Source organism: Helianthus annuus, chromosome 4 (genome assembly GCF_002127325.2).
Source record: "Helianthus annuus cultivar XRQ/B chromosome 4, HanXRQr2.0-SUNRISE, whole genome shotgun sequence".
NCBI classification, from domain to species: domain Eukaryota; kingdom Viridiplantae; phylum Streptophyta; class Magnoliopsida; order Asterales; family Asteraceae; genus Helianthus; species Helianthus annuus.
This window is the reverse complement of record NC_035436.2, coordinates 204025542-204038576: the sequence shown is the minus strand read 5'-3', so window position 1 is coordinate 204038576 and position 13035 is coordinate 204025542. Positions and strand designations below refer to the sequence as shown.

The following is a 13035-nucleotide window of genomic DNA, read 5'->3' as shown; positions in this document are numbered from 1 at the left end:
AACAACGACGACGTGTGCAACACATTGATGTCATTGTTTGAACCTGGAACACCGAAATACGAATGTCAAATCCATAAATCATTCGATGCCACCGCTCCTAGTATGATGGTTGGTCTTTTGATGTCACCCCTAACATACGCCCATCGCAACTCTCTTGGACAATTTTTCCACTCGATATGTGTACAATCGATGCTACCGAGCATCCCGGGAAAATGCCATCGATCCTCATGTGCGGCGTAAATACGTGAGATGTCGTGGCTCGTCGGTTTACGTAAAAACTCTTTACCATACAACTTAATGACCGCGTTGCAAAAAAAAAATGCAAACATTCACGTGAAGTTCTGGCCGCCATAGCTAGGTATTCATCATATTGATCGGGAGGATTACCTGTCGCTAGTTGGCGAATGGCGGACGTGCATTTTTGTATCGGCGTGAAACTTGGTTTGCCCCTCGCATCTAACGTTCTTGAAACCATTCCTTGCTTGCTTCGATGTCTCCAATAATCTTTAAAAATAATTCTTTGGGTAAACGAAACCGATCTCTAAATGTTTCGGCATTGTAGAGTGGATTTTCCACAAAATAATCGTTCATTAACACTTCGTTGGCACGTATACGATCACGGTCTACCATTTTCTTCTTTAGGCGGGACGACTCGGTATCAAGTTCGTTATACACCGACACAAAATATTTTAGCGTCTCATTGTCGGAAGACGACTCGGTATCGCTATCGCTAGACATCGGAAACGTCGAATCTGTAGGGAACTCCATTTGAGAAAGATGTAGATTGTGTGAAATGGGTTTATGTTTTGGTGTGTATAAAATGATTTAAAATGGAGATATAAATAGATAAAGGGTTTAAAGGGTTTTTTTTTATTGAAGTTTACCGTTATTCAACGGTCCAAAACAAGCCCAATGTTCGAATTTTGTAAACTTTCAACGCGTGATTGTTTCAACGCGTTACAAGTATAACGCGTGATCAGGAGAGTGGCGGCGGTGTTCGTGATCATATAATGCGTGAAGGGACGGCCATAACGGACCGCCCTCACTCCCCTTACTTTTTAAGTATGTCTCGTAGGTCCCAACGTGTCTCAACAATTCCACTTGCTCCTTTTGTTTTGTCCACAACTTTTTTTTTTCAATAATTATGATGTTCAATCATTACTAACCAAGTCTATGAATTCATCAGTGAAATTTGAATCGTAGAAAGGATTTGGCATTTTCTCATTTAATTTAATTTATTTATATATTAAATTAGTGCTAAATTAGTATATTAGATTTATTTCTACTATTATTAATATATAACATATCTAATAATACACAAATATAAATAATTGTTATATATTATTCTGATTTATCTTTGTGTCAATTTCGTAAACTTTTTTTTAAAGATCACAAGGATTTTGTCTTTGTTTCCATTTTTCATCAAAATATTTAAATTATAAACAGATAAATAATTAAATGAGTATTTAAATAAAATTTTATATAATCCAAAATTTATATTTTCATTTATGATTAATATTATCAATAATAATTAAGTTATTTCTTATATAGCATTTTGAGTATACATTTGATCAGTGGGGATAAAATAACGGGACGAGTTTGATTTGCTTTACTTATTAACGATAATAAATATATAATTTGAAGTAATAACTACTGAAATCCTCTATTTGATTCGACAGGAATCTAATTTCGATCAATATCGTTTTTGTTAATTACGGTAAAGACACTCCATATAACATTTGACAGAAAAAAATCAAAGAAATAAAGTCTTGAAACTTCAGAGTATAAAAATTTTGTAATCGTTTTAAAAAAATGTTTAAACTTAACTTTCGCTGTCACAAAAAACACAAAAGAAAAGAAAACATTATATTGAAGTGAAAACCATTAATAAAATCTAAACAGAAATTCATGCAAACAATCATCATCGTTATACTTAAAAAACAATATTTAGTCAGATATGTTACGAAAGATTTGATATTTTCAAATTACGTGTCTTAAGAGTCTCAATCGAAACTGATCTTGTCCCGGGTCCAATACTAACCCCTAACATTTTATAGGCTTGACATTTGGTTTGTTTACCAGGTAAACCTTAATACAATAATGTATGTACTCGTATACAGTTTTTAATACAAAATCAATTTTAAATAGATAAATATAGAAAAGTGTATAATACGTATCTATGTGTAGTGATTTATTGATATAAGGGTGAACGGGGTGCACTCGGGGACGGTGCATGGTGACCCTTTCACCGCTCAGGAACACCGCCGCCGTCCCCTATACACACGCGGTGAAGTTGTTGAATCGAGGAGTAGTCATCGATGAAAAATGCATGCTTTTTTCGACTGTTGTAAATGTCTAACGGCTATATAGTCGTTTACTTTAAAAAAATGTTTTCTTTATTTAATACCACTTTCACATTTCATTTTCTCACAACTCAAAAACATTCACAGACCATGTATAAACAAACAAGGGTGATGCCAAAAAAAGGTTGGGCTAGTCGAGGATCGGGTTCGAACTCGAGGGGACGCGTCTTGCAAACGAGGCAAGGTTTTTCGAGCGGTCGGAGTGCACCATTTCAACCCCACTCGGGTATGTTTTTAGTGTAATGTCTTTCTCTAATTTAGTTTAATTTTATTTAGTTTAATTTAATGTAATGTCATTTTTTTTAATTTAATGTAATTTTGGTTTGTTTAAAATGTGTTTTAATTATTAATGCATAATTTTTAGAAAAAAAAAAAGAAATGGACTACTCCCCACGAGGGGAGCACCCTTTATGTTTGAGTGCAAAATGGGCAGTAGAGAGGGGATCAGTTGACATGACATACTGTGATTGACCGTGGTTGAGAAATGACTACTCCCCACGAGGGGAGCACCCCTTACACCCTAATGAGAAATAGAGAAAGCGGAAAGGGTGGACATTTATATAATCGCTTTATATATTATTAATAAAACAAAATATACAATTACTTATAAAGATTTGGGTAAGTTTATTGTACAAATGGGTTTAACATACTAAACGTCACTAAACGTGAGAAGTGAATCAGAGATTTTTTATTTTTATTTTTAAAAATTTTCCCCATCTTATCAAGCACATATTTTTGTTTTAGAATCTAAAAAAATTCGTGTATTTACACTAGTAGAGTAATTGTACATAATTACCCTACTAGAGTAAATAGTAATACACAAAAAATATTCTTTTTTTTTTACACTTTGCAACTAAACATTATGCTTAACTCTTAAGTAGATGGGGAAAAAAAATCTTTCCTCACTTTTCATGTTTTGTATCTTAAGACTCATTTTTGATCGTTACCCTATAGTTCTTGGATCTACTTATACTCGGTTACGTACTTATGCATTAAAGGCCTTTTATACATATAGAGATAGTGGAGGGATTAAATGAGAAAAAAAATATGTGTAAGAAGAAAACAGTGTATTCAAATGCGAAATTTCGCTAACATTGATTATGAATCGTTTAGAGAAAAAAATTATTCTAATGAAGATGTTGAGGAGATTACAAATCCTGAACCGATTCCAGAAGAAACAATGTATTCTTTCAAGATGAGATGGTTGAAAGATCCGGTTCCAAGGTTGAAGCAAAAGAAACTTTATGTGGGTTAGTGCTATTGGGCTGCTCCAATCATGGTTTGGGCTGATTCAAATTGTGGGTTAGTGCTATTGGGCTGCTCCAATCATGGTTGTTAGCCTGGTACGATGTTTGGCCGAGACTTTATTATACGGTTGTGGACTGCAAGGCCTCTTTGGCCGAGACTTTATTATACAGTTGTGGACTGATAAGTTTTGACCAATTCTAGAAGCGTTTAGACCAGATGCGGCTATGTTTGACCCGTTATTGACTATTTTTGATCACGTATTGCTACGTCTGAATAATTATCGCTATGTTCAACCACGTATAATTGTGTTTAACTAATCATTTCATGCAAGTATTAATTAACATAAGTAATTACTATTGCATGCTTTCAGCACATTAACAAGAGCGTGTATTTAGGGCTGGCATATCGTGTATACCCGTACACGATAAGACACGACATGATAAGACACGATACATGAAATCCCATAAACGAACACGACAAGATAACTTATCGTGTCCTTTTTTTCAAACACGAACACGAACACGATTACACGAAAATTACCTGTTAATACCTGTTAACACGAACAAAAACACGAACACGACATGCTATCTGAGAGTTACAGAGGGAGTTTAGGGTTTTATTTATTTTTTTAATTGAATGAGGAATGAAAATAGAAAGGAATTAAGGAACCTACACGCACATGGCTAATGAGTTTTATTTAATTTAATTTCTTATCGTGTACTAACGGGTATTAACAGGTAAACAGGTATTTAACCTGTTTATACACGAAAATTAACAGGTAATCTCGTGTCTACCTGTTTGGTACACGATACCTGTTAAGGCCATACACGATACCTGTTAACTTCGTGTAGGTTCGTGTCGTGTATTCGTGTAAAATTGCCAGCCCTACGTGTATTCTAGCGCAAAACAGTTACGACGGGCAAAGAGTTGGAAACTCACCTTAGCAATCTCATAAACAACACTTATACATTAACACAACAATCTCATCCAAAGATGAACCCTAATTCAACTATGATTTACATCTCTGATTTTATATACATACATACATACCAACCAAAGACAACAATTATCACAAATTTATCCCATCAAACATCCAACATACATAATTACATGATCATCTACAACTCACCTAAATCATTCATCTGTCTTTTCAGGAATTCCAATCCACCATGATAACTTCCATTTTACGCGCGCGAAAGTCATGCTGACATGGCAAGTTACGATGAATCCTGTTGTTCTTAAAACCGGCTGAACATGTGGAAGTTGATCCCATTACTTATTCATATAATAAAGAAATGAGTGAAGATATTCTACAACTTAAAAGCTTCGCGTTTGTATCAACGGGTCATAATCATAAGCATCACCCGCCTTCACAAACCGCCCTTTGACACGCTTTCTTACATCAGCGCGCTCCTTTCGTGTAGCATATCTTACTCTCTTCTCAAATCTGTAAACAACACAGGTTTAGAGTTTATTATTATAAACTTTAAAATTAAACTCTTTCGTATATTTTCTTTTTGGGTAGGCCTGTAGACGAACCGAACGTTCATGAACTGTTCATGAACTTGTTCGGCGGGAAGTTCGTTTATGTTCGTTTATTTAATAAACGAACGAACACGAACAAAAAAAATTGTTCGTTTAATTAAATGAACGAACATGAACACACATTGTGTTCGTTCATTTATGTTTGTGAACATTCTTTTATGTTCGTTCATTTATGTTCGTGAACGTTCGTTTAAATTTTAATAAATACATAAATAGTTATATTTATATAAATATAAATATTAGGTTTTCTATCTACTTATATAAATATAACTAATTAGTATATCTATGAACCCTTATTTATATGTTTTTTCGGATGAAATGTAATATATTAGACTTGTTTCTTCAATCATGTTAATGTATGTTTATTCAAATATGTTCAGTTAATTTTTTTATGTTCGTTTGTGTTCGTGAACTGTTTGTTTAGGCTTTAAACGAACGAACATAAACGAACACGAACATGCTCGATTTCTTAATGAACGAACACGAACAAAAAAATGTGTTCGATTATATGTTCGTGTTCGTGTTCGGGTAAAGTTAAATGAACGAACACGAACATGCCTATGTTCGTGTTCGTTCGGTTCATCTACAGGCCTATTTTTGGGTATTTAACGACTCACTTTCGCATTTTCTTTTTTTCCTTGTAACGGAGGACAGCGTCACTTCTGCTACCAGAAGGGGTGGTGGTTTGATCAGGACCCGCGCCCGGGTTGCACCGTGGTGGGTCGCCCATGAGAAGCATTGAAGAAGCATCACAGTCTAGATGATACTCACCAGCACTGCTTTCTCCTGTAAGACTTGAAAATGAGATATTCGAGTGTTGCCTTGCGTAACTACAAGGATTCGGTTCGGTTTTACAGCTCCTTAATGAGTCAGCTGATGCTGCATTACTGCATGCGGGATTCGAAGTTTCCTAATCACAAAAACAAATAATATAAACTCACCACAAATTACAATTTAATCATATCCAGATCAAAATTAAACAATAGAGTAAAGTACACGGATGGTCCCTATGGTTTATCAATATTTTGGATTTGGTCCCTAGCTTTCCAAAAGTACATGGATGGTCCTTGTGGTTTGCACTTTGTAACGCATTTAGTCCCCAGCTTTTTCCAAAAGTACATATATGGTCCCTGCGGTTTGCACTTTGTAACGCATTTAGTCCATAACTTGGACATGCTAAAACCTTTAGATTTGTCGGTTGGGGACTAAATACGTTACAAAATGCAAACCACAGGGACCATTCGTGTACTTTTAGAAAGCTAGGGACCAAATCCAAAATTTTTGGTAAACCACAGGGACCATCCGTGTACTTTACTCTAAACAGTACTATAGTACCTTGCCAACATATGAAGATTCGGCACCCCCAAACAAACTATCAATCCCGTCTTTTGCAAAAAGCTGTTTGGGATCGTTATGGCCTACGCCAAAGAGCTCTTCGTAATTCTCAATGCTCAAGTCAACTTCATCCATACTAAAGTCCGCATAGAACCCATCATCATCATGATCAAGTAACGGTTCAAGATCTTTTGTACCCGAATGCGATATCTACATATAAACAATACAAAGTTAGAGATAGCTATGTAAACAGACATTCAATTGTTATTCGTTACTCGGGTGTTTTGAACGCGCATTTTAAAACCATTTTACCTTAGACGGAGAAGAATTTACGGGTCGAGTTTGTTGATCTACATTTTGCTGCAAACCATTTGCAAGTAAATCTTGATTGTTATTATTATTGCTTCTAGAAGGTCCTTGGCTAGTATCGGTAATGCTCATCGAACCCATTTTTTGCGCACAAGTAGACCCGTTAACAAAACCCGAATCTGAATCGGACATAAACGACCAAATTGAAGAAAGTTCTACAGCTGAAGGGCAACCCGAGTAACATCTTAACGTCTGTTTACTGTGTTTTGTTGACCCGTTATGACCGACCCAATCACAATTTTGACAAAGTGAAACTTTTTCCTCTATACATCTAACCAATGCGGGTTGCGAATTACATCTGTCGCATACAAGTGTTCGTGAATGGCGTTGCGATAATGCGTTTGCGGAATGAACAATACGATCACACGATAAACATAAGTAGGCCGCGTCTGATCGACAATACACCATTGATCTTGCTTCCCCACAATGATCACAATGGTAACCCATTTCTTGTTCCTCAAGATAACCCCAGATCAGAAACAAGATTTTTTTTTTTTTTTTTAATTTTAACCCCCTTTGTTTAAAATCTAATATCTTGTCAGAAACCTGCATCAGTATAATAGGATAAATGAGAAATTTAATCATCAAAAATGGAATTTTTTTTCTTCTTTTTGACCCAAAAAGGATGCACTTTATTGATTCAGAATATGTTCTAGGGTACAGAAAAGGGTCAACAAGTCAAATCAAGAACAATATATTGAACAATTTTGCCTGTCATGATTGAAAAGAATATCTTTTATCATGATTAGAATCTTCAACTCAAGAATGTAAGACTAAGACTAAACGGAGTGGGGCGTCTCCCCCTCCGACGCCGCCCCAAGCCGCCCCAAACACCGCCCCCCATAGGCGTCCCCAAGGGCGTCCCCCCTTTGCCCGTCCTCTACTCGTCGCCACTCCTCTCACACAAATCAACTTTTGGCACAAAATTCCAAGAACTCCCCCCCCTCCAAGACGCCCCAAGCCGCCCCAAACACCACGCCCCCTTTTTTGCTCAAAATCCTCTGATCTGACGTGGCGCCACATGTCGCAAGACGCCCCCTCTAAAGGACGCCCCACTCCCTTCAGTCTAAACGGAGTGGGGCGTCTCCCCCTCCGACGCCGCCCCAAACACCGCCCCCCATAGGCGTCCCCAAGGGCGTCCCCCCTTTGCCCGTCCTCTACTCGTCGCCACTCCTCTCACACAAATCAACTTTTGGCACAAAATTCCAAGAACTCCCCCCCCTCCAAGACGCCCCAAGCCGCCCCAAACACCACGCCCCCTTTTTTGCTCAAAATCCTCTGATCTGACGTGGCGCCACATGTCGCAAGACGCCCCCTCTAAAGGACGCCCCACTCCCTTCAGTCTAAACGGAGTGGGGCGTCTCCCCCTCCGACGCCGCCCCAAACACCGCCCCCCATAGGCGTCCCCAAGGGCGTCCCCCCTTTGCCCGTCCTCTACTCGTCGCCACTCCTCTCACACAAATCAACTTTTGGCACAAAATTCCAAGAACTCCCCCCCCTCCAAGACGCCCCAAGCCGCCCCAAACACCACGCCCCCTTTTTTGCTCAAAATCCTCTGATCTGACGTGGCGCCACATGTCGCAAGACGCCCCCTCTAAAGGACGCCCCACTCCCTTCAGTCTAAACGGAGTGGGGCGTCTCCCCCTCCGACGCCGCCCCAAACACCGCCCCCCATAGGCGTCCCCAAGGGCGTCCCCCCTTTGCCCGTCCTCTTCTCGTCGCCACTCCTCTCATACAAATCAACTTTTGGCACAAAATTCCAAGAACTCCCCCCCTCCAAGACGCCCCAAGCCGCCCCAAACACCACGCCCCCTTTTTTGCTCAAAATCCTCTGATCTGACGTGGCGCCACATGTCGCAAGACGCCCCCTCTAAAGGACGCCCCACTCCCTTCAGTCTAAGATTGAAATTGAAAAGGGTTTCTTTAGCATCTAAAAACCCTAGCAAAAAGCCCAAGAATTATCAAGAAAACCAGATTGGGGAAGCTCAAATTTGACCCAAACTGAAATTGCAAGCTAAATTAGAACACATATGAACACAACAATCAGGTCAACAAGAAAAAAACAGCAGAAATCCCACAAAAACAGCTTAAATTTGACAAAAGATTCAAACTTTCTAGCAAACAGAGGCCAACTTGAAATCAAAGATTCAAACCCAAAACTTTAATATCAAGAAAAACCAAAAGAAACCCATTTCTATAAAGCAAAAACAAACAAAACCCAGAAAGGCTTACTATGATTATGAACCAGATAGACTGCTGCAGGTGTTTTTGTTGCAGGAAAGTAATAAAGATCGGAACTTTCTGGACTTTCTTGTGTGTTTTCTTTGGGTGTGAGTTGTGAGGCAGGCGTTGGTTCTGGATTTCTTTACAGTTGGTGTGTTAGATACCTGACAACACAAAATTTCACAAAACAAATTGGCAAAAAGTGCAGAGAGAGAGAGAGAGAGAGAGAGAGAGAGAGAGAGAGAGAGAGAGAGAGAGAGAGAGAGAGAGAGAGATGTGGGTGGGTTGGAATGGTGGGGCCTTGTCATTTTCATAACATTGAAGAATTTGGCCCTTTTATTATTGGATCTTTTGTTCAATTGCAACTTTAGTCCTTTTCATATTACCATTAAAAATCGATTTAAAGAGTTGGTATCGGTAGACTAGACTGGACTAGAACCGACTGTGTATGATCAAGTTCCCGATCAAGGGTGTCAAAAAAGTTGGCGGTTGTGTGTAATATGATACTTGTCCGGTTTAAAATCATATTTATTTCATTTTCAGTGAAAAGTCGTTGTTTTGACAAGAAATTAAAATTAAATTAGTAGCTCAAAACTATTCAGGCACGATTTAGGATAAAAATTGTTTTGAAACCGATACCAAACCTACATTGACCTATGCAAATAAGTTTATGGTCATAAATGTTGCATTTTATCGACTCACAAACTTTTTTTTTTCTTAAAACTCATCAGTCTGTATTAAAAAATTTTAAAATTATAAAGAGGTTCACGGTTATAATACATAGACATATTAACTACATGTACCAAAAATAGTAAAAAAAATATACAGATAATAGAGGTTAAAAGCTTAGTCGAGTTTATACGACTGGTTCCAAGTTTCAAAACAAACCAAACCATTTGGAACTCAAACGGCCGACTTGTTTCAGTTTGGATGGTTAGGTCGTTTCTAACAATTTTTTTTACACCCATAACGAAAAGAATCTACAAAACTTTATAAATTATGTATAGATGCGAAAAAACATTCTTAATAAAAGGACCAAAATGTAACTTTGTTATATGGAAGGACCACTAAAGCCATTAGTCATTTTTGTGTGAGTGCTGCAAATCTATCTGCTAAAATATATAATTAAGAATCTTATCCGTCCTCGTATATTTTGCTTTTTAAATATTTCTATAAATGAAATAAAATAACTTTCTTTTTGGTGCTTTTTGGACCCACCATCTTGTAAAGTTCTACCTTTGAGATTATTCAATATGGTAGCTGAACGGGGTCCATTTATTTTAAAAACATTTTATATGATTGAGCTATTGAAGCATTTATATGATTGTTTGGAGGTTTGTTGTATTGAGGAGACATTTCCGAAGAGTAGGTTCACAAAACATTTAATCACACATGTTGATGTTTAATGGTTTGGACTAGGGTTGTTTACGAGTCGAATTAAACTGATCAGATCTTTACTCGTGCTCGGTTTGTTTATAAGCCGATTCGAACCGAATTGAGCATTTTTTCAACCGAGCCAAAGTCGAGCGAGCGTATTTCGATCCGAGCATTTTCAAACGAGTGTCGAACGAATATCGAGTATCGCAGAACAAACAAGGAAAGTGACGATGGGAGTGCTAGTTATTAGAATAAAGTGCAGTTTTCGTCCCTTATGTTTCGTCCAATTGAACACAAGTAAAAATTTTAACAAATAACAAGGAATATAAAAACACTCAACTAGTTCTATTGAGATTAACTAAGCGGGAAGATAAAATCATCGACTGATTGACACATACCCTTGTTCTATCGGAAGTTCGAAATTGAATGAACCGATTGAAGCAAAACCCTGGCGAGCTGGTGTCTTGGCGAGTGGCGATGGAGAAATCGAATAACGATGGCCAATGGGGTGTTTTGATTAGAGTTTTGTACTTCTGAATCGAATGGTAGGTTGAGACTTGAGTATTTGAAATTTCGACTCAATTCCTCAAATGGACATTTAAGTATTGAACAATGGACTATTGGTATTGGATTTCAATTCTAATTACTTAAATGAGCTCTATTTGGATCTTGGACCAAACATTGTTGATGCTGGTCTCTAGTTATTTCATTAAAAATGATAAACACACAGATATATATATATATATATATATATATATATATATATATATATAGAGAGAGAGAGAGAGAGAGAGAGAGAGAAAATCCGCTAAAATAAGAATCACCTCCAGTTGTAAGAACCGTGAGAACTACTTGATCCGGGGCGAGTTGGACCAATTTTTTTTCATAAACGTAGATGCATGTATTATAAACACATTTGTAAAAAAAATTAAAAAAAAAATGTCGTGTGTGTAGTTTTGAGCACCACAAGTTTGGGTTTACGGGTACCGTAAATATTAAATACCCGTAAACCCAAACTTGTGGTACTCAAAACTACACACACGACATTTTTTTTGAATTTTTTTTACAAATGTGTTTATAGTACACGCATCTACGTTTATGAAAAAATTTTTTGGTCCACCTCGCCCCGTACGGTGTAGTTCTCACGGTTCTTACAACTGGAGGTGGTATATATATATATATTAATAAATAAATCGAGCCGAACTGAACTGGGCAGACCTTTGCTCGTGCTCGGTTCGTTTACAAACCGAACCGATTCAAACCGAGCATTTTTTCAATCGAGCTGAATCGAACGAGCATCTTTCGAGTGAGCATCGAACGAGTGTCGAGCGTTGATGTGCACAAAATGCAACATATAAATTACATCAATTGTGGCATAAAACTAACCTTTTTTTAGTACTAATGTTTGAAAAAGTGTGCTTTTGTCTTCCTTTTGTATTTTCAGAATTAAATGAGCTCAAATAAACAAAAGAAGCAAAAAGGCAGCTAAATCTAACATAAATACAAAAAAAGGAACAAACGTGGCATGCCCGACCTCCCGACAGCATCTTCCCAAGCAAAACAAGAGAACAGAAGGCTGAACACGCCCCATGCTCAGTGAGCACGGGGGCGTGCCCAAGTGTCAGCAGAAAAGACAAAGTTGTAGAAGCTTCCATCGCCTACCACGGGGCCGTGCTCAGCGGACACAGTGCCGTGGTCAACTATAAGATTCGCGGAATCCAGGCAAATCTTGATAGTACAGATATGCTTCTGCACACGGGGTCGTGCTCAGCGGACACGGGGGCGTGGTCAACTAATGCAGACAAACTTCAATTAATGAAGAAAAAGAAGAAGATGGACACGGGGCAGTGCCCGAGCTTCTGTTCAGCCTATAAATAGGAGTGCTTGGAGCTCTTGCAACTCATCCCTTGGCACACCACCTCTCTCACACTTCACCCACCACCCACCACCATCACAACACCATCATCCACCACCATCATCCATTGTCCATTATAGAGTGTGTGAGTCGTCTCGGGATCCAAGATTGATCGTAAGAGTTCTTGACAATCAAAGGCCATGTTTGCCTAAGTCTCTTACATCACTTGGTGAAGATAAGTGTTTAGTGTAATACTTTTTATTTTTAATCTTTTCGCACTTTTTAATTGGTTATGTATTAATGACTTTAATAACCAGTTTCTTATGTTGAAGGTGATTCTTCCTTATCGTTTGTCCATGGTGTCTTGGCATTATTTTACTGTCTATATAAAATAAAAGATTTTCACCATTCATATCTCCACGGTCTATATGGAGGTATGTTGGCTACCTGATCGGGGGTTAAGGGAACGGTTTGGTAAGAGTCTTGCCATTGTTCAGTGTATAGATCCTGCAAAGGACCTGGCTAAAAAGTGTTAGTAAATATCGTGTTTTATAAATTTAAAACTTGGCTAAAAAGTGTAAAAGGGCTTAAAATATACACCTAAAATATATTACACTACACATGCATCAAGTTTTTGGCGCCGTTGCCGGGGACACAAGGATTTTAAGAAAGTTAGGAATCAGCGGCCTAATCGTTTTTTTTTAATTTTTCTGTTTTTTA

At 37.9% G+C, this 13035-nt stretch overlaps 1 protein-coding gene across 1 annotated transcript; it reads right to left on the bottom strand.

The window, feature by feature from the left end:
* Nucleotides 1–4538: 4538 nt before the first annotated feature.
* Nucleotides 4539–9207, bottom strand: LOC110938091 (zinc finger protein CONSTANS-LIKE 9). Its single transcript, XM_022180563.2, has 5 exons — nt 9093–9207; nt 6804–7406; nt 6492–6701; nt 5774–6066; nt 4539–5058 (listed from the first exon to the last, which is right to left on the bottom strand). Exons 2-5 carry the CDS (start codon nt 7305–7307, stop codon nt 4929–4931), a joined length of 1137 nt encoding a protein of 378 aa, XP_022036255.1. The 5' UTR covers nt 7308–7406; nt 9093–9207; the 3' UTR covers nt 4539–4928.
* Nucleotides 9208–13035: the final 3828 nt, after the last annotated feature.

Excerpts from the sequence above, each read along its gene's own strand:
- LOC110938091 (XM_022180563.2), bottom strand. The coding sequence starts at position 7,307 with ATGGGTTACCATTGTGATCATTGTGGGGAAGCAAGATCAATGGTGTAT. Across the intron at positions 6,067-6,491 it reads AATCTTCATATGTTGGCAAG|GAAACTTCGAATCCCGCATG; the intron begins GTACTATAGTAC and ends TTTTGTGATTAG. Across the intron at positions 5,059-5,773 it reads GAAAAAAAGAAAATGCGAAA|ATTTGAGAAGAGAGTAAGAT; the intron begins GTGAGTCGTTAA and ends TGTTGTTTACAG.